At 48.6% G+C, this 17,685-nt stretch overlaps 1 protein-coding gene across 2 annotated transcripts in view; it reads left to right on the top strand.

Annotated features, from left to right (window-relative positions):
• The window catches only part of SLCO3A1 (solute carrier organic anion transporter family member 3A1), a 366,445-nt gene that overhangs the window by 263,289 nt on the left and 85,471 nt on the right, over positions 1 to 17,685 (top strand). For both annotated transcript variants that reach the window (XM_065906257.1, XM_065906256.1), the window contains exon 3: positions 17,447 to 17,545. In XM_065906257.1, the coding sequence (XP_065762329.1) occupies positions 17,447 to 17,545 (99 nt within the window). The remainder of the gene's footprint in view (positions 1 to 17,446; positions 17,546 to 17,685) is intronic.

Below are 17,685 nucleotides of genomic sequence, written 5' to 3'. Positions count from 1 at the left end.
AGGACCTTCTCACGAACTGGCACGTGGGACCCTCACACCCGTCTCGGGAGGTGTGTTGTTTGCTAGGAGTGCTGTAACAGCCCGGCTGACTTACATGACAGGCCCCGTGCGGTGTCCCTGCACAGAGGAACAGCACCTCCCACCGTTCTGGAGGATGGAAGCCCAAGACCAGGGTGTCCTCCGGGTTGGTTTCTCCTGAGGCCTCTCTCCTCGGCTGGCAGACGGGTGCCTCCCCCGGGGTATCACGTGCATCTTCTCTGCTCATGTGCCCCCTGGGGTCTCTTCCTCCCCTTCTAAGGATAAACCAGTCGTGGTGGATCAGGGTCCATCCCAAAGAGAGTGAAAGTATTAGTCGCTGAGTTGTGTCCAACTCTTTGCAATCGCGTGGACTACAGCCTGCCAGGCTCCTCTGTCCGTGGGATTCTGCAGGAAGGAATACTGGAGTGGGTTGCCATGTCCTTCTCCAGGGGGGTTTTCCTGACCCAGGGATCAAACCCAGTGTCCTGCATTGGCAGGCGGATTCTTTACCACTGAGCCAGCGGGGAAGCCCCATTTTAGCTTGATCACCTCCTTAAAGTCCCTGTCTGCAAATGCAGTGCCCTTCTGAAGGACCTGGGGTTGGGACATCAACAAAGGAATTGGAGGATGGGGACGGGGGGCACAATTCGGCCCATAGCAGGAGGAAGGCAGGGCAGGTCGCTGCCTGCTTTACAGCTGGAGATGCCAAGGCTGAGGCAGGGTGAGTGCCTGGAGTCCTGCCTCCTGCTGCCAGGAAGCCCAAGCTGAGGCTGGGAGGGCAGACACTGGACTCCAGGCTCCTCCACACTCCACTGCTGGTGGCCGGCAGTGGGGACGACAGGAAGCTGTGAACCCGGTCACCCTGTGAGCTCAGACCGTCTCTAGACAGACCTTCTGGGAAGACCCTAGTCAGCTCGCAAACAGGATGTGGGCCCTTCAGGAAGGCGCTGGCTGCCTGCTGTTGATTTGAGTGGGTTTCCTGCCCATGTGGCTTGTGGCTTCCTAGCCCGTCACCCTGCTCATCATATCTTCTCATCTCGCCAGCCAGTGTGGGCTCAGCTCTCCGGGCCCCAGGGTTTTCCAGGGGTTTTCGTGGAACGTGGGGGAGGATGAGTGTGCCCTTCCTTCCTCTGAAGAGAGTCGGCCAGCTCCAGTAGCACCTCTTGGCACCTGCCGTGTACAGAGAAGGCTGTAGGAAAATCTGATGGTTGCTCCATTGGTGATACAGGCTTCCCAGGCGGCTCACATGGTAAAAAATCTGCCTGCTAATGCAGGAGATATAAGAAACAGGTTTGATCCCTGGGTTGGGAAGATCCCCTGGAAGAGGGCATGACAACTCACTCCAGTACTCTCGCCCGGAGAATCCCGTGGACAGAGGAGCCTGGAGGGCTGCAGTCCTCGGGGTCACAGAGTCAGACAGGACTGAGCATGTCCGTCTGTGACATGTCAGCCCCCCAGGGGCGCTGGCTAGGGGACCCCTGTGCTGTAGTTGGGTGCACAGTTGCGGCACGGAGGACCGCTCTGGCTGGCTGCTCAAGACAGACATGGTTCCACCAGCGTGCTCTGTGACACGACCTGGCCACCTCTCCGTCTCAGGCCTGCCATTAGATAGCGGACATCCTCCCCTGCTGGCAGTCAGCATCACATCCAGAGGCCCGCCAGCCAGCCAGCCGGAGTGGTCCTGCGTGCCGCCACAACTGTGCACCCAGCTACCGCACGCAGCCGGCATGCCTGGGCCTGGTGCTCTCTGGTTTCCAGGACTGACTCACACTGGTCCTCGACCCCGTTCCTCCCTCTGCTCCAGGCCCTGGGCAGGGCATCAAAGCTTTACCCTTGCCTCTGTGGGAGAAGCATCTTAAAAACAGTAGATGTATGTCCATGGGCTTCTCTGATGGCTCAGTGGTAAAGAATCTGCCTGCAGAAGACTCGTGCTGTAGTCGGGGGCACAGCTGTGCTGACATGCAGGACCGCTCAGGCTGGATGCACAAGACGGACTTGGGCTCCACCTCCAAGCTCTGTGACCTCGGCCTGGCCACGCTCAGTTTCCAGCCGCCCCTCCATCTCTCAGGCATGACATCCTTCCCTTTGGCCCCGTGTCCACATGCATTTTGGGGTCCCAGCTGGTTCCTTGCACAAGGTCATCAGAAGCAGAGCCCAGAGGTTCTTAAATTGGCTGCACACTCAAGCACCGGGAGAGCTTAGAAAAAAGCCCACTGTCGAGGCTGCACCCCAGACCAGCTCCATCAGGTCGTGTGGGGGCGGGGGGCAGGACTGAGGCACTAGTATTCTTTTTAAGTTTCCCAGGTTGGCCAACACACGGCCAGCTTTGAGACCCAGGGACCTAGGCAGACTTGGAGGGAACAGGTACCATCCTGTGGGTGGGGAGGGGCGTGTAAGTCCCGGCATGTGCCATGTGGCCTCAGCAGCTTGGTGTTTGGTTTATAAACTTTGCCATGGGGATAGCGCTGTGACACAATGGCATTCCGCGTCTAGCCCCAGATCTATGTTCAGAGGATGGCCACCCCCTCCTCCTCTCCCCGCCCCCACACCTCCCCCTCAGAAATAAGCAAGGTCAGTTACGTCACGCTGTCAGGCTGCTGGCAGTAGGCACCGGATAGATAGGTATCGCATGTTTTGCAGGCTTCCTGCTGTTCACGCATTCATGTTTTATTCATGCATGTATGAAGCCGAATGTTCCCTTCTTAGGGGAGAAATTGCAGCCTGCAGGTTTCAAGACGGAAGAATACATTAGTATAAACTGAGGGCATGGAGGCAAGTGAGAGACAAGAGGAGCGTGCTCTGATGAGGGTTTGGCGGGCAGGTGGACACAGAGGACAGGGATGATCTAGTCAATGTTTGCAGTCAGGACTCTGTCTTCTGGGCCGCTGCTGCCCTCTTGTGGGCAAGAGTCACAGTCCACCCCAGCTGTTCTGTGAGGCAGGTACTCTTTTTTTTTTTTTTTTTCTTTCCTTTATTTATCTTAGTTGGAGGCTAATTACTTTACAATATGGTTTTTGCCATAACTTTTTATTTTATATTGGAGTATAGGCTGCTCTTACCTACAAAGAATCTGCCTGCAATGCAGGAGACCTAGGTTCAATCCCTGGGTCTGGAAGATCCCCTGGAGAAGGGCATGGAAACCCACTCCAGTATTCTTGCCTGGAGAATCCCCATGGACAGAGGAGCCTGGCGGGCTGCAGTCCATGGGGTCGCAGAGTCAGACACGGCTGAGCGACCGACACACAGACGCGCATAGACGGTTAGCAAGGTTGTGACAGTTTCAGGCGAAGAGTGAAGGGACTCAGCAACACACACACGTGTCCACTCTCTGCCCAGCTCCCCTCCCATCCATGCTGCCACATCACACTGAGAAGAGTTTCTTGTACTGTACAGAAGGTCCTTGTTGGTTATCCATTTTAAATATAGATAAAGACAGATATTCTTAATCTAGACTCAGCCTTGGCGAATGAGTCATTTGGAAATCAAGACGTGTGATCAGGGTCCCAGCCCAGGTCCGGCTGATTCCAGAGACTTCACTGCTGTATGTACCAGGATATCCTGTCTCCGCTTTCTCTAAGAACCTCAGTGGTCCTGGAGGCCCGAGTTCAAATCCACCTCCAGCGAGTACTGGCTGTGTGGCCTTGGGGCAATCGACTAGCCTCTCTGAGCTTCTGCTTTCTCATCTGCAAAGAGTTTCACAATAGGTACCTTACCAAATGGCCATGAGAATTTTTGTTTGACCTCAAGTACACAGAAGGGAAAAGACTTGAAGCGATTGCCTCAGGATGCTCAGTTCAGCCGCTCAGTCGTGTCCGACTCTTTGTGACCCCCTGGACTGCAGCACGCCAGGTCTCCCTGTCCATCACCAACTCCCGGAGCTTGCTCAAACTCATGTCCATCTAGTCGGTGATGCCATCCAACCATCTCATCCTCTGCCGTCCCCTTCTCCTCCTGCCCTCAATCTTTCCCAGCATCAGGGTCTTTTCCAATGAGTCGGTTCTTCACATCAGGTGGCCAAAGTATTAGAGTTTCAGCTTCAGCATCAGTCCTTCCAGTGAATATTCAGGACTGATCTCCTTTCCTTTTTTCCTCAGGATGATAGAATATTAGTAAATCGTTCCCTTTTCTGAAAGTATTTTTTTTTTTTTTTACTAAAGTATAGTTGGTTTAGAATATTGTGTTACTTTCAAGTGTATTGCATAGTGATTTTCTTTTCAGATTGTATTCCATTATAGGTTAATTCCCTGAGCTATACAGGAATCTCTGTTGCTTATCTATTTCATGTACACTAATAATGAAATGGGGCTTCCCTGGTGGCTCAGTGGTAAAGAATTCGCCTGCCAGTGCTGGAGACGTGGGTTCGATCCCTGGGTTGGAAAGATCCCCTGGAGAAGGAAATGGCAACCCACTCCAGTATTCTTGCCTGGGAAATCCCATGGACAGAGGGGCCTGGTGGGCTACAGTCCCTGGGGTTGCAGACAGTAATATGCAACTAAGCAATTGAGCACACACAATAGTGAAATATTTGAATGCATTACTTTCATAATCAGGCAAAAGCAAAGGATTCATTAGACCACTCTCCTTCGAAAAGAGGTCAAAGCGCGCACCACTGTGTCCCAGCCCAGTGAGACAGTGTTGGAGAGACTGTTGTCTTTTCTCAAATCAAGCAGATGTCAAGCAAATGTCAGGCTCCCTCCAGGGAAAAGCGCAGGCTTCCCCTGGAGGGGTCTCTCTCCTTGTCAAGCACAGAAGCCTGAGCTCCCCCCTCGCCCCCACCCCAGCTCAGTGCTGTCTCAGTCTTTGCTGAGAAGCCAGGACTGTCACCTGAGATCCCAGTGTCCTGGGGTGCCCTCCCCCCTCGCAGCCAGGAAGGGGTCGGGAGCCAGGCCTTGGGCGCCAGGCCCTGTGGCTCCGAATCATATTAGCTTCTTCCTTCACCCTTGCCATGGAGCCAACTGAGAAATACCTGGCCCTGAAATTCCCTTTTACCAGTACCTTAAGTTCTATTGCAATAGAGAATTCTCTTCCTTAAAAGTATATTCCTAGGACTTCCCTGGTGATCAGATGGTTTTAAATGCATCTTCCAGTGCAGGGGACGTGGGTTCAATCCCTAGTCAGGAAGCTAAGATCCCACGTGATGCAGGGCAGCTAAGCCACGTGCCTCAGCTGCTGAGCCGGAGAGCCACAGCTAAAGCAGCCTGCACAGCCCAGCAAAGACCCAGCTTAGCTGAAAAATAAAGTTTCTGAAATGTTTCCTTTAGAAAATCTTATCATTTGTTTCCAGGCTGTGTTGTATATTTTGTGTGCTTAGTCACTCTGTCGTGTCCGACTCTGCGACCCCGTGGACTGTAGCCTGCCAGGCTCCTCTGTCCGTGGGATTCTCCAGGCAAGAGTACTGGAGTGGGTTGCCATTTCCTGCTCCAGGGGACCTTCCCAACACAGAGATCAAACCCAGGTCTCCCATATTGCAGGCAGATTCTTTACTGTCTGGGCCACCAGGGAAGCCCAAAACCGAATTCACTGAGAGTGGGGTTCAAACCCACACAGGCACTAGCTCATTGGATCTTAAGTCCAATGCCCTAACCACTCTACGATCTCAGTTGCTACATATTGTTTTAATTGCTCTTTAAAAAATTAGCCTTCTCTATAGGGACAAACTAGAAGGGAATATCTAAATGAATGGGAGTGTTTTTCTCTGGATGGTGAGAGATGGGAGTTGCGCCACCTTCCTTGTAGTAATAATAGCTCAAATCTATTAAACAATTACTGTATGCCAGGTGCTGTGACATGCACTCATGACGTGCATTCATCACTTCACCCTTGGAACAACCTTGCAAGGTAGGAACTATTGTTACCCCATTCTCAGGTGAGGGCCCAGAGGCCCAGAGAAGGTGATTAACTTCCCCAAGGTCACACAGCTAATGAGCTGGCCCTCTCTGTGTTCGTGGCCGCTGTGCTGCGGTGCCTCCCCATCCTGGTTTTATTCTCAGATCATTCTTCACTGAACGTGTGTATCTTTTACAACAAGGAAAAGAGTTTTTGTTTTCAAGTGAACTTGTCTGGTCCCACCAATGCAAAAACACATGGAGCAACTGAAAGACCCCGCGTGCTGCAACTAAGACGTGGCACAGCCAAGTTAATAATAAATAATGGAAAGAACACATGGGAGAAATACAGTGCAAATGCAGTAGTGCCCAAAGGAAATATGGGAATAGTGGCATTTCTATACATTATTCTGTGTAGTCCACATTCTTTGAAATAAGCATCTCTTACCTAAGTAACCTAAAAAGTAAAACCTGTAAAGCAGAAAAGGAAGTCCTGCTGCCAGAAGTACCATCGAGGAGCATAACAGCTACTGGTTTTTGAGAACCATCTATGTTCCAGGAAAGATATTATCTGGAGCCTTTGTCGAGTGCTAATGCATTTGCTTCTCAAAGGCTCCTGAGAAGGTGGGGGTTGTTGTGAGCCCATTTTACAGAGTTGGAAACTGAGGTACAGGGAGCATTTGTGCTGCACTCACAGACACACAGGGCACCTTGGAGCCTGACGCTGTCCTTCCTGTGGCATACTGACTCACTCTCCAGGCAGGCATCGTCCCTGCCCTGTTCCACCCGTGACCCTCAGAGATACTAATGGATGCGTCTGACTACAGAGTGAATGGATGCACTGGGAGAAACCCCTGGGCTTCTGGATTGCCTTTTTTGCTTTTGCTTCCAGCAATATAGAGTTTGTGCCTGCTGCTCCTCGGGGACAGCCTTTGCCCCTGTGTCCCTGTCCTGATGGACTGTTGGCTCAGAAGCCGGGCCGGGCCCCGTGTCACACTCCAGCAAAGAAAAGGATGACACTTGGAGGGGAGAGTCGGCATTTTCTCTTGTAGCTGAGTGGCAGGCCTCCTCCACCAGGGGCCAGGAGAGAGCAGGCCTTCAAGTGGGCCTGGCTGCAGAAGACTCAGGCCCTCTGAGCAGGAAAACGGGGCGCCCACAGCGTATTTCCTTTCCCTGGGGTCTGCTAGTTCTTCCCCACCCAGCACAATCACAGAGCATCCATGGAGACCAGCATCCCTGAAGTGCTGCATCCAGACCGGGGTCACACTGGGCCCTTACCTCTGCGTCATTCATCCCTCCCCATAGGCGCTGTAAAGTACATCTTATTACCACCTGCTATTTTCAGATGTGAAATCACAGAGAGGGTGAGGGTCTTGCCCAGGGCTGCCCACAGTATGTGGTGGTACCAGGATTCATACCCAGCCCAGCTGTAGAATCCACACCCACTTCTGGAACCAGATGGTTTCTGTCCACATCCTCGTTGTGGTGTGAGGTGTGAGAAGCAGGTGGCTGCCTGTGAGTGGCAGGGTTTGGGGTTGGGTGTGGTTTTCCCTCTTTAACTTTGTTATCTGTGCTGGAGCTAGCTGGATACCGTGTTGCAGAGGGCACAGGGGTCAGCTGCCCGCTGGAAGCCAGGGGCCCTGGAGCGAGTTGCCTAACCTCTGTGAGCCTCAGTTCCTTTTTGGACACAGCTGTGATGAAGGCAGCTGCCTCGTTGCCTTGTTAGAAGGAATCATGAGATAACAATGAGATAATGGATATAAATCACATAGTCCTGTCCCTGGCATCATGTCAATACAATAAGCACTCGATAAAGAGTCAATAGCCATTTTGCTATAGGTATTTATATACACATGTGTGTGTGTGTATATGAAATGTAATAATCATGTTTTTGTGCAGAGAAAATATTACAACCTAACAAATTGTTGTGAAACAAATATCTACATAGCCTGAAAATAGACCAAATACAAAATCAGTGCCTAAGAATCCACCCTCCCCCACCTCTGCCTCCTCCGTCGTAACTCCCTCCCTCCCTCCAGGGCAACAGAAATCACCATCCTGACTTCTTTATTATTTATTTCCCTGTTTTATCTTTACAGTTTGACTTCCTAGTTGTATATCTCTCCATGGTTTAATTTTTCTGTTTTCAATTCTGTGTAAGTAGAATAACACCAGTGGGTATTCTTGCCTGTCTGTGTTCTTTCGGAATTGTGTCTTTTAAGATTAATCCACGTTATTGACAATGTATGTTCTTTGCTGTATAATAATCCCACTATATGTAGATGTCACAGCATGTTTCTCTGTTGTACCGTCGATGGGCATTGTGTTGCTTCCAGTTCGAGCATCTTACAGTGTTGGGATGAGTATCCCTGGATGTGTCTCCTAGTGCATATCAGACTTTTCTGTAGGGTGTCTGCCTAGGAATTGGGTTTGTGGGTCATGGGTGAGTTCCTCTTTAAATTTATAGACACTGCCAAAGTTTTGCCAAAATTTACACTCCTACCAGCAGTGTGCAAGAGTCCAGATGGCCTACATTCTTGCCAACACTGGGTATTGTCAGGCTCTACAGTCAGCTGAAAATCTAGTGACATTTCACTGTTCTTACAATTTACACATCCCTGAATTCTAATGAAGTTGAGCATCTTGTCATATTGCATGGTTCTTCTGAGTTTCCTCTTTTGTGGAGTATCTGTTAAGGTTTCTGCCCCCTTTTCCACTGTTTTGTCTTTTTCCTTTCTAATTTTTAAAAATAATTTCATTTATTTCTTTGGCTGCACTGGGTCTTCACTGCTGCGTGGGCTTTTCTCTAGTTGCATGAGCCGGGGCTGCCTATAGTTGCGGTGCATGGACTTCTCACTGCAGTAGCTTCTCTTGTCGCCGAGCACAGGCTCTAGAAGGTTCAGGCTTCAGTAGCTGCAGCTCCCAGGCCCTAGAGCACAGACTCAGCAGCTGCGGTGCACGAGTTTAATTGCCCCTTGACATGCGGGATCTTCCCAGACCAGGGATCAAACCCGTGTCTTCTGCACTGACAGGCAGATTCTTTACAGCTGGGCCACCAGGGAAGCCCTACAACCGGTTAGTCCTCTTCTCATTGATTTATAAACGCTTTTAAATGCAGTCTTGATGTGAGCTGTCTGATTCTCGTATACATGTTTTTAAGGATGTGTGTTACATGTATATTTTCCCACATCTTAGACTTCTTAATGTGCTCTTTTGATGAATCTAAGGAATGGCCTTCTTAATTTTAATATAGACCAATTTGTCAAGCTTTTCTTTTAGTGCTTTGTGCTTTGTTTTGTTTAAGAAATCTCTCCCTGCCCCTAACATTGTGGCAGTACTTTTGTCTATTATCTTCCAGCAACTTTATTGTTTTGCTTTTCTCACACGTCTCTGATCTGCCTGGAATTGATTCCTACATGTGTTGTGCAGCTGATTTTTTCCCCTAGAATTTCAAGTTTACTTAGCACCGTTTATGGGAAAACTTATCCATTCCCCCACTGCTTTGTATGCATACTTTCCCATAAATTAGGTGTCCACGCAAGTATGGATCCATTTCTGGGCTTTCTCTTCTGCTTCACTTGCATATTTGCTATTTCTTGTGCCAGCAGCACACACTCCTCATCATTACAGCTTTAAAAGCAGCCCTAATGTCCGGTAGGGCAAGTCTTGCCAATTCTTCTTCTTGCAAGGTATCCAGGCTGGTCTTGGCCCTCATTGTTTCTATGAACAATTTAAAATCAGTATGTCACTTTCTACAGACACACAAAAGATGTTGTTTGGTATTATTGTTTACCATCATATATCAGTAATAATAATAAAGTTGATTAATTCTTCCTGGACCAGGAAATTCCAAATACATAGAAGTCTCCATTTGGGTTTTGCAAGTGTTTCTGGTTCTGCGTGTCTGGCCTGACCTCTTGCTAGAGACTGTCATGTCAGACCCCTTGGCACACTGCATCTAGAAGGAGGTGCCTCCCCAGTGCTGAGAGAGACACGTGCAGAGAACACTGTCCTGGGAAAAGCAGGAGGGACTGAGCCCCAGTCAACGCCCGGTCTGAAAAATGACCTGCAACAATGCCCCATGGTCACATAATTAGCCAGCAGATTTGTGCAACGTCTTGTTCTTAGAGGTTCACATGTGTATTAGCAGGTGTTAAGTTCTGAGGTTATCCTCACATTTGCTTAACAATTGTATTTGTTTTCCTATCACTGCTGTAAAAAGTTACCACAAATTGAGTGGCTTAAGGTAAACCATACATGATCTTACATTGTGGGTCAGAAGTCCACAATGGGTCTCACTGAGCTAAAAATGAAGGTGTTGACAGGGCTGCCTTCCTTCTAGAGGATCCTTTCTGGAGGGGAGAATACACTTTCTTTCCTTTCCCAACTCCCGAGGGCACCCACATTCTTGGGCTCAGGCCCTATCTTCCATCTTCAAAGCCAGCAGTGACTCATCAAGTCTTTCTCATGATGCCGCGGCTCTGGTTCTGTGGTCTCATCTCCTTCTGTGACTCTGAGTTGTCTTCTTCCTCCTTCCACGTTTAAAGGTGATTACACTTGCAGAGTCTGGTGCACAACAGTCCATGGAGTCACAAAGTGTTGGACATGACCTAGCGACTAAATAGCAAAAACGTGATTACAGTGGCCCATAGGGATAATCAACATAATCTCTTTATTTTAGTCAGCTGATTAGTGACCTTAATTCCATCTGTAGCCTTTGCTCTCTTTGGTCAGTTATGATAACAGGTTCCAGGGATTAAGACATGGACATTTTGGGGAGTCTTCTTTTGCCCTCTGCACGATGGAACTCTTAGCCTGCAAGTCCATTCACCCCGACTTGCTAGCACGTATAATATAGTTCCCTGTTATTTACAGCACAGGATACACTGGGCGGTCTTTCTCCTGCTCCACCCTGTTATGCCCTGTCCTCTTTTTCACCGACATCATATGGTAGGTTAATTTGTTTATGGCCTTTCTTCTTCCCAAATGCAAGCTCCACAAAAAAATCAGGGACTTTGTCTGTTTTGTCCACAGCCATATCTCAGCTCCTCGAGCAGTGCCTGGCACCTATAGGTTCCATTATGTATTATTTTTCTCTTTCTTTTTTAGTTTTAAAATTATGAAAATGTGATAACACTTTTATGGGAGACTTGGAAAATACAGAACAAAGTTACATATAGTTCCACTATATATTACAATTATTTTTAAGTAGATAAATTGAGATTTTTAGTTGGAGTTTCAAGATCAAACTCAAAAATCAATAGACTGGATATTCAGAGAAGTAGAAGGATATGGTAGACCTGACAAGCACTGTGAACCCCATTATGTATTTTAAATGACGGAGAATGGTTGGAAGTCTCTCCAGCAAAACGGTGAGCTTCTCCAGGGCAAATGCTTGTCCAGTTCATCTCTCCTTCCCCAGTGTCCAGAGATGGCTGGTTCTAAGTCAGAAAATTATACAGCCTGAAGGCTGGTTTACACCAGAGAGTCCCAAACTTTCTTGGTTCACTGTACCCTTGAAGTGAAGTGAAAGTCGCTCAGTCGTGTCCGACTGTTTGCAACCCCATAGACTATACAGTCCGTGGAATTCTCCAGGCCAGGATACTGGAGTGGGTTGCTCTTTCCTTCTACATTGTAGCCTTAGCGTCTTATTTTTCACAGAGCCCTGCGTCTGCAAGACATACCCAGTCATTGTGGCTCATCAAGCTGTTTGCTTCAAACGACTTAATATAATACATGTCTGGAAGAATAAGACACATTACTTGAAAGAAAAAATATTTACGTTTTTTAATTTTAAAAATATTTACTTGACTGTGCTGCGTCTCAGTTGTGGCATGTGGGATCTAGTTCCCAGACCAGGGGTTGAACCCAAGCCCCCTGCATTGGGAGCGTGGAGTCCTAGCCACTGAACCACCAGGGAGGTCCCATCTATTTTATTTCTAAGTAAGCATGATTACTCACTAACAGGCGTGTGTCCCTGCTGGGAACCACACAGCTTCTTAAGCCTTGGAGTCAGGTGGGACCCCACCACCCTCATTTCCCGTGTTGTGCATTGATTTCCACACCATGTTTGCTATTTATCAGAGCAGCTACTGAGTTCAGAGACAGGATGTAGTTGAAAGGAATGTAGCTCAATGCAGTGCTGAAACCATCAGCTACCTTGAGCGGGTAGTGGTGAGTAGTTGTACAAGCAGCATCTGACAAATGTCAGACATCACTGGGTTTCCCTCGAAAACTTAAAACATTTTGCTGCGCCCCTGAGAGTTCACAGTCGTATCCTGGGGTGCCTCGGCCCACAGTTTGGGGACTGCAGATGTACACTACCCTCATTTGCAGAAGGCCTGTGTTCAGAGCAGGATGCCAGAGTGCGGTCACCATGGGGTCATCCCATCCCCTCTCCCTTCGCTCAGGCATCATGTCCCTGGGAAGCCGGGTTAACGTCAGGATGCGCTTGGCGGATGGGCAGTCAGAGCATGGGATGGACTGTGGACTCTGGACGGCCAATCTCTCTGGACCCTCGTGAGACTTGGGATCACGGCTGCCTCCCACTGCCCTCCCTGGGACCTGGCCTGCCCCCAGCTCCAGCCCCTCTTGCCTGCTGCTAGCTTTAGGAAATGAGGCATGGGAGGAGAGGGGAGGACCAGGAACCCAGGTGTGGTGGCCTGCGTTATAGAGGAAGAGACATGGGGGACCTCCATTTAACACTTCCATGGCTCTTTCTAGGTGCCAGACTCTGATTAAGGTCGTTAAGTCCTCCCTGCGGAACAGGCCTGGTATCATTCCCATTTTACAGATGGGAAAGCTGAGGCACCAGGAAGTGAAACAGACCTTTCCCAGGGCGCCCAGAGCTAGGACGTGGTGGCCCCTGCTGTCTCCTGAGCTTTCTGACGGGATGAGGGAAACCCGATTGCGGGGCCCGCTGTGCTGCCTCCTGGCTCCGTTGTTGGGAAGGGAGATGCTGAACCGTTCCTTCTGCTGTGAAATGGGCCCAGGAGACTCCCCCCTGGGGTCACTGAATGGATTACAGGAGATTAAGCTTGTAAAGCCGCGGGCTCAGGATGGCAGCACAGGGGGGGCCACTCTCCTTTCTCTGATCCCTGCCTCTCGGGCTCCCCTCCCGTGCATACAGCCTGGCAGACAGTAGGGGGCAGCACCGCGCCGCTGAGTAACCTACACACCCCCCACCCCTCACCTCCCTACAGCGACCCGGGACCCGGAGGTCCTCACCATTCAACGCAGGGATGCTGGACGCATTTTAGTGCTGGACCATCTGTTTCTTGTCTGTTTAGGCAGAACAGTTGTGTTTTTTGGGGGGTGGGGAGTGGTTGATACACAAGAACAAAATCACAGCCTGGTGGGATGAATCGACAAGAGAGCAAGGAAGCGCGTTCCAAGTGCCTTTCTGTAAGATCACAGCCAGCCTGTGGGCTCTCAGGGGAGCACCACCCTCTGCAGACTCAGGACTGTGCTCCCCGATGCTGCATCTGAGCTGTTACCCTGAGATATTTCTGCAGCAGAAAGGGTGCTTTCTGACGCTTGAAGCCATTCCCACTACCGGATCATCCCTTGGAGAACATTCTGGAACCTGTTGCCGCTAGAGGTTCACTTGGCGTATCTCTGAGGAAAAGCTGCTTTTAAAAAAAATAATGCACCCAGAGACCATGGATAGCTGTATGTGTACGGCTGAGTCCCTTCACTGTTCAGCTGCAACTATCACAACATCATTTGTTCATCGGCTGTACCCCAATTCGAAATAAAAGGTTTAAAATACAAAAGGTAAATTAAAAATGTCCCCAGAGATTTCAAACAAGGAGGTAGTGCCCGTTGCACAAAAATTCATGTCACACATCTTTTTTTTTTCCTTTCTTGTTTTTGGAATGAGATTCTGTGGCTTTTCTTTTTTTCATAATTTATTTATTTTCATTTTTTGACTGTGCTTTGTTGCTACACAGACCTTTCTCTGGTGGTGGCAGGTGGGGGCTGGCTGCTCTCCAGTTGCGGCGCATGGGCTTCTCAGGGCCTTGGCTTCTCCTGGTGCAGAGCATGGTCGCTAAGGCGTGCGGGCTTCAGTAGTTGGCACCTGGGCTCAATAGTTGCTATTCTCAGGCTCTAGAGCACAATAGTTGTGGCACATGGGCTTAGTTGCTCCACGACGTGCAGGATCTTCCAGAGTCAGGGATGGAACCCGTGTCTCCTGCATTGGCAGACAGATTCTTTACCCCCGAGCCACCAGGGAAGCCACGCTATGGGGTTTCTTTGGGAGAGAGCTCTGTCCTGTTAAAATGGAGAGCCGCAGTCCAGCATTTCAGAGACCCGAGCCCTGTCCTAGAGGAACCGGATGGAGTAGTCACCTTGGCACGTGGCTCCGCGGCAGTGGCCTCTGCCTGTCGGAGCTGCCAGAATGGCTGGCTGGCCTGTCTGGGCCCCACAGGGCTCCTGTGGGCCCCTGAGCTTGAGGGATGCCCTCCTTTTGTGTCGTAAATTGAGAAGGACAGGACACCCAGGGCCTGGAGTCTCCAGCTTCCCGTGAGGCTGGTCTGTCCATGCGCTCCGCTGCCCCCACGTGGGGGAGGGTAATACACTCTCAACACCAGCTCTGAAGCTCATTGGCTGTTTCTTTCCATTGACACATAATGCTGGGTCCTTTGACCTATTCAAGATTATAATTTTTACTGTTCACTCTGTGGGGGATGGAGCAGTGATTGTTACATTGATTGTGGGAGGTATTTAATTTGCATGAAAAGAAGCGTGTTATCATGTGAGGAGGGGGCGGGGGAGTGGTGCTGGAGATCAGAGCAAATGCCAGGAGCATAGAAGGGGAGTCAGAGGGGTAGTTCTGGGCAAGAGAATCATGTCCCTGTTTTCTAGTCCCTTTCTTTGGGAACAGCCTGAGTAGTTGGTTTACTTGCTGGCCAGTGACTCCCCTCTGCCTTCGTCTGTGTCCTGCTCAGAAGGACATAACTGGCTTCGGGATTTTGCCCTGAAGCAGCAAGTCCTTCAGTCTCCCCTGGGTGCTGCTCTTACCTTGGACACCCCCTGTCCACACCCTTGACCCTGTATCTTTCTCAGCATCTCTTCCTGCTTCCCTTTCCTCCATCGACCAAGTAGAGCCAAGATCGCTCTTCTCCGTAACTCGGACCAGCTAAGGACAATCCTGCTAATTCTAGCCCATCTTTGAAAGATTCCCTACATTCTAGACCCTTCCAAAAACACCCTCACCTCTCTCAATTTTCTCTGTTCAGTTTTTTCAACCTAAGTTGTGACAAAGCAGAGCCAGTGTTGTAATAAAGCAGATTTTGCTGCTCTCCAGATTCCTATAAACAGAAATAACTGGGAGACCAGGGTCACCAGCTGGGTACAGGAGTGGCTATCTTGAGACACTTGAACTTCTAGAGTGCTCTAAATCTAGGAGCAGGATTTCACCGAGGGTGGATTCATTCCTCAGTGGAATTCATAGGATTCCATTCCTGTGATGGAAACCATCCTCTTTCATCCCTTCCTTCATCAAACAGCATTCTTTATAAGTCATCTTTAAGTACTTGCTTTGGGATTCGGGGTTCTGGTCTGAAAGTGAAAAAGACTGGGCTTCCTTTGCCAAGTATGTAGAAATCAGTCCAACTCCTGTCTATAGTTTCTTTTCTCTCTGAGTATAGTTGCTTTACAATGTTGATTAGTTTCTGCTTTACCGAAAAGCGAATCTGTCACATGTACACACACATCGCCAGTTTAGATTTCCTCCCCGTTTAGGTCACCACGGAGCCCGGATCAGAGTCCACTGTACTGCATGGCAGGTTCTCATTGGTTACTCATTTTATACATCGCATCAATTAGCCTGCTGTGCTGAGTCACTTCAGTCATGTCCACTCTTTGTGACCCCACGGACTGTAACCCCCAGGCTCCTCTGCCCATGGGATCCTCCAGGCAAGAACACTGGAGTGGGTTGCCATTTCCTTCTCCATCAATGGTGTTTCATACGTGTCAGTCCCAGTCTCTGAATTCATCCCACCCTGCCTTCCCCCTTGGTATCCACATGTTTGTTCTGTCTGTTCTCTATGTCTGTGTCTCCATTTCTGCTTTGTGAATAAGATAGCTGGTAGCATTTTTTAGATTCCACATATATGCATTAACGTATAGTATTTGTTTTTTTTCTTTCTGACTTACTTCACTCTGTATGACAGACTCCAGGTCCATCCACATCTCTGCAAAAGGCACCAGTCCATTCCTTTTCATGGCTGGGTAATATTTCCTTAGTTTTCTTAAGTTTTGTTTTCTTCTCCATCCAAGTCAGTGAGCTCCAGGAAGGCTTGGATTTTTGATTGCTTGTTTCAACACTGAGTCTCCATCCCTAAGAAGGCTGGTTGGTGCAAAGAAGGAACTCAAGAAGTATTGATTGAGTGGATGGGTATTTGAGCTGATCCATCTCTGGAGATTTCAGACTGAGTTAGTCTACTCTGTGAGCAGACCAGAAACCCTCCACTGAGCTCAGATTCCCTCCGGTTGAATCCATTTCCTACCCTGTTTTTCATGTGCCCACATAGACCTGTTAGCATCCACCCTCCAGGCTGTCTGCTTGGGTTGAATTGACCATGTACTGATTGTCCCCACAGGTAACCAGCTTCCTAAGAAAAAGGCACTTCTTTACTGTTATTTTTACTCCTAGGGCCTTGTGAACTGTCAGTGCTCAAGTTGAAATTTAGTTAAGTAGAGAACAGCCTGCGGCTTTTTGGTTTGGGCTCATTGCTTTTGCCAGAATGAACCAAAAGTTCTGTGCAAAATTCCAGATACTGCATCTATTAGATACATATTGGGTGGGCCAGAAAATTTGTTAGGGTTTTCCCACATGCTGTTATAGAAAAATCAGAAAGAGTGTTTTGGGGAACCCAGTGCTTAGGCACGTTCCTGGTACCATCTTCTCAAGTCATAAGAAAGAGTTTGAGTCCTGAATGGCTGTTAGATCAACAACAGAGAGCAATTCCAAAAATACGAGTGGGGAGGGCCTGCAAAACTGAAATTAATAAAATGTCTAATTAAATGTGCTCAAAGCAGTCCATTATGTCAGCTTTGTTATTTGCTAAATTTAATGCCCATAAACATTTCATTACATTGGAGAATAATTTGTGGCTTCAGCTTTTCTCACTTCATAAGAATTCCTGTGTGCACAGTGAGGGCTGAGAAGCCTTTGCCAACTGTATATTAAATGAACTACATAAAGCCAAATCAATGTGAAAGCAAACTGATAAAAATCCTTCCCAAAATGTTTATGGCTGAAAAAAAAAATTTCATGATAAACATGGATGTATTTTATGGGTCCGATGTGACATGGAGTAGAGTCCTCAAAAGTAAGTGTACTAGGGGCCTAGAAATATTTCAGAGCAACCTACAGAAACTATAGAATTCCTGTGTGATAGTGCTTCAATAGGGTTTCCAAAAATTAGAATAGTAGCTTTCCCCTCTAGGATATTTAGACTAATTCCTCTGATAGCATTTGTCTAATCAAACCTCTCATCTGATCAATGTAAAACAGTTTTCTCATGCTTTGACAGTTTTGCTCATTGAATGCCTTCTGCTTTTAATCTAATCTTGGTTTCATCTTCTTCTTTCAGGAATCCTGTTCACGATGCTGGTGTTTGGACCAGCCTGTGGATTTATCCTGGGCTCTTTCTGTACCAAAATCTATGTGGATGCAGTCTTCATTGACACAAGTAAGGAATTTATCTCAATTTCTAAGCCCTACCCACAAGCCCTTTCCCCATCACAAAGGAGCCCCAGCCCTCTGAGTTCTAAAACCTTCCTACTAAGAAGCAACTTTAATGCAACCACCTCTCTAGCTGGTGACCCCCTT

Source organism: Muntiacus reevesi, chromosome 15 (assembly GCF_963930625.1).
Source record: "Muntiacus reevesi chromosome 15, mMunRee1.1, whole genome shotgun sequence".
Classification (NCBI taxonomy): Eukaryota; Metazoa; Chordata; class Mammalia; order Artiodactyla; family Cervidae; genus Muntiacus; species Muntiacus reevesi.
Note: the sequence above shows the minus strand (reverse complement) of the source record. Positions and strands in the feature narration are given on the sequence as shown.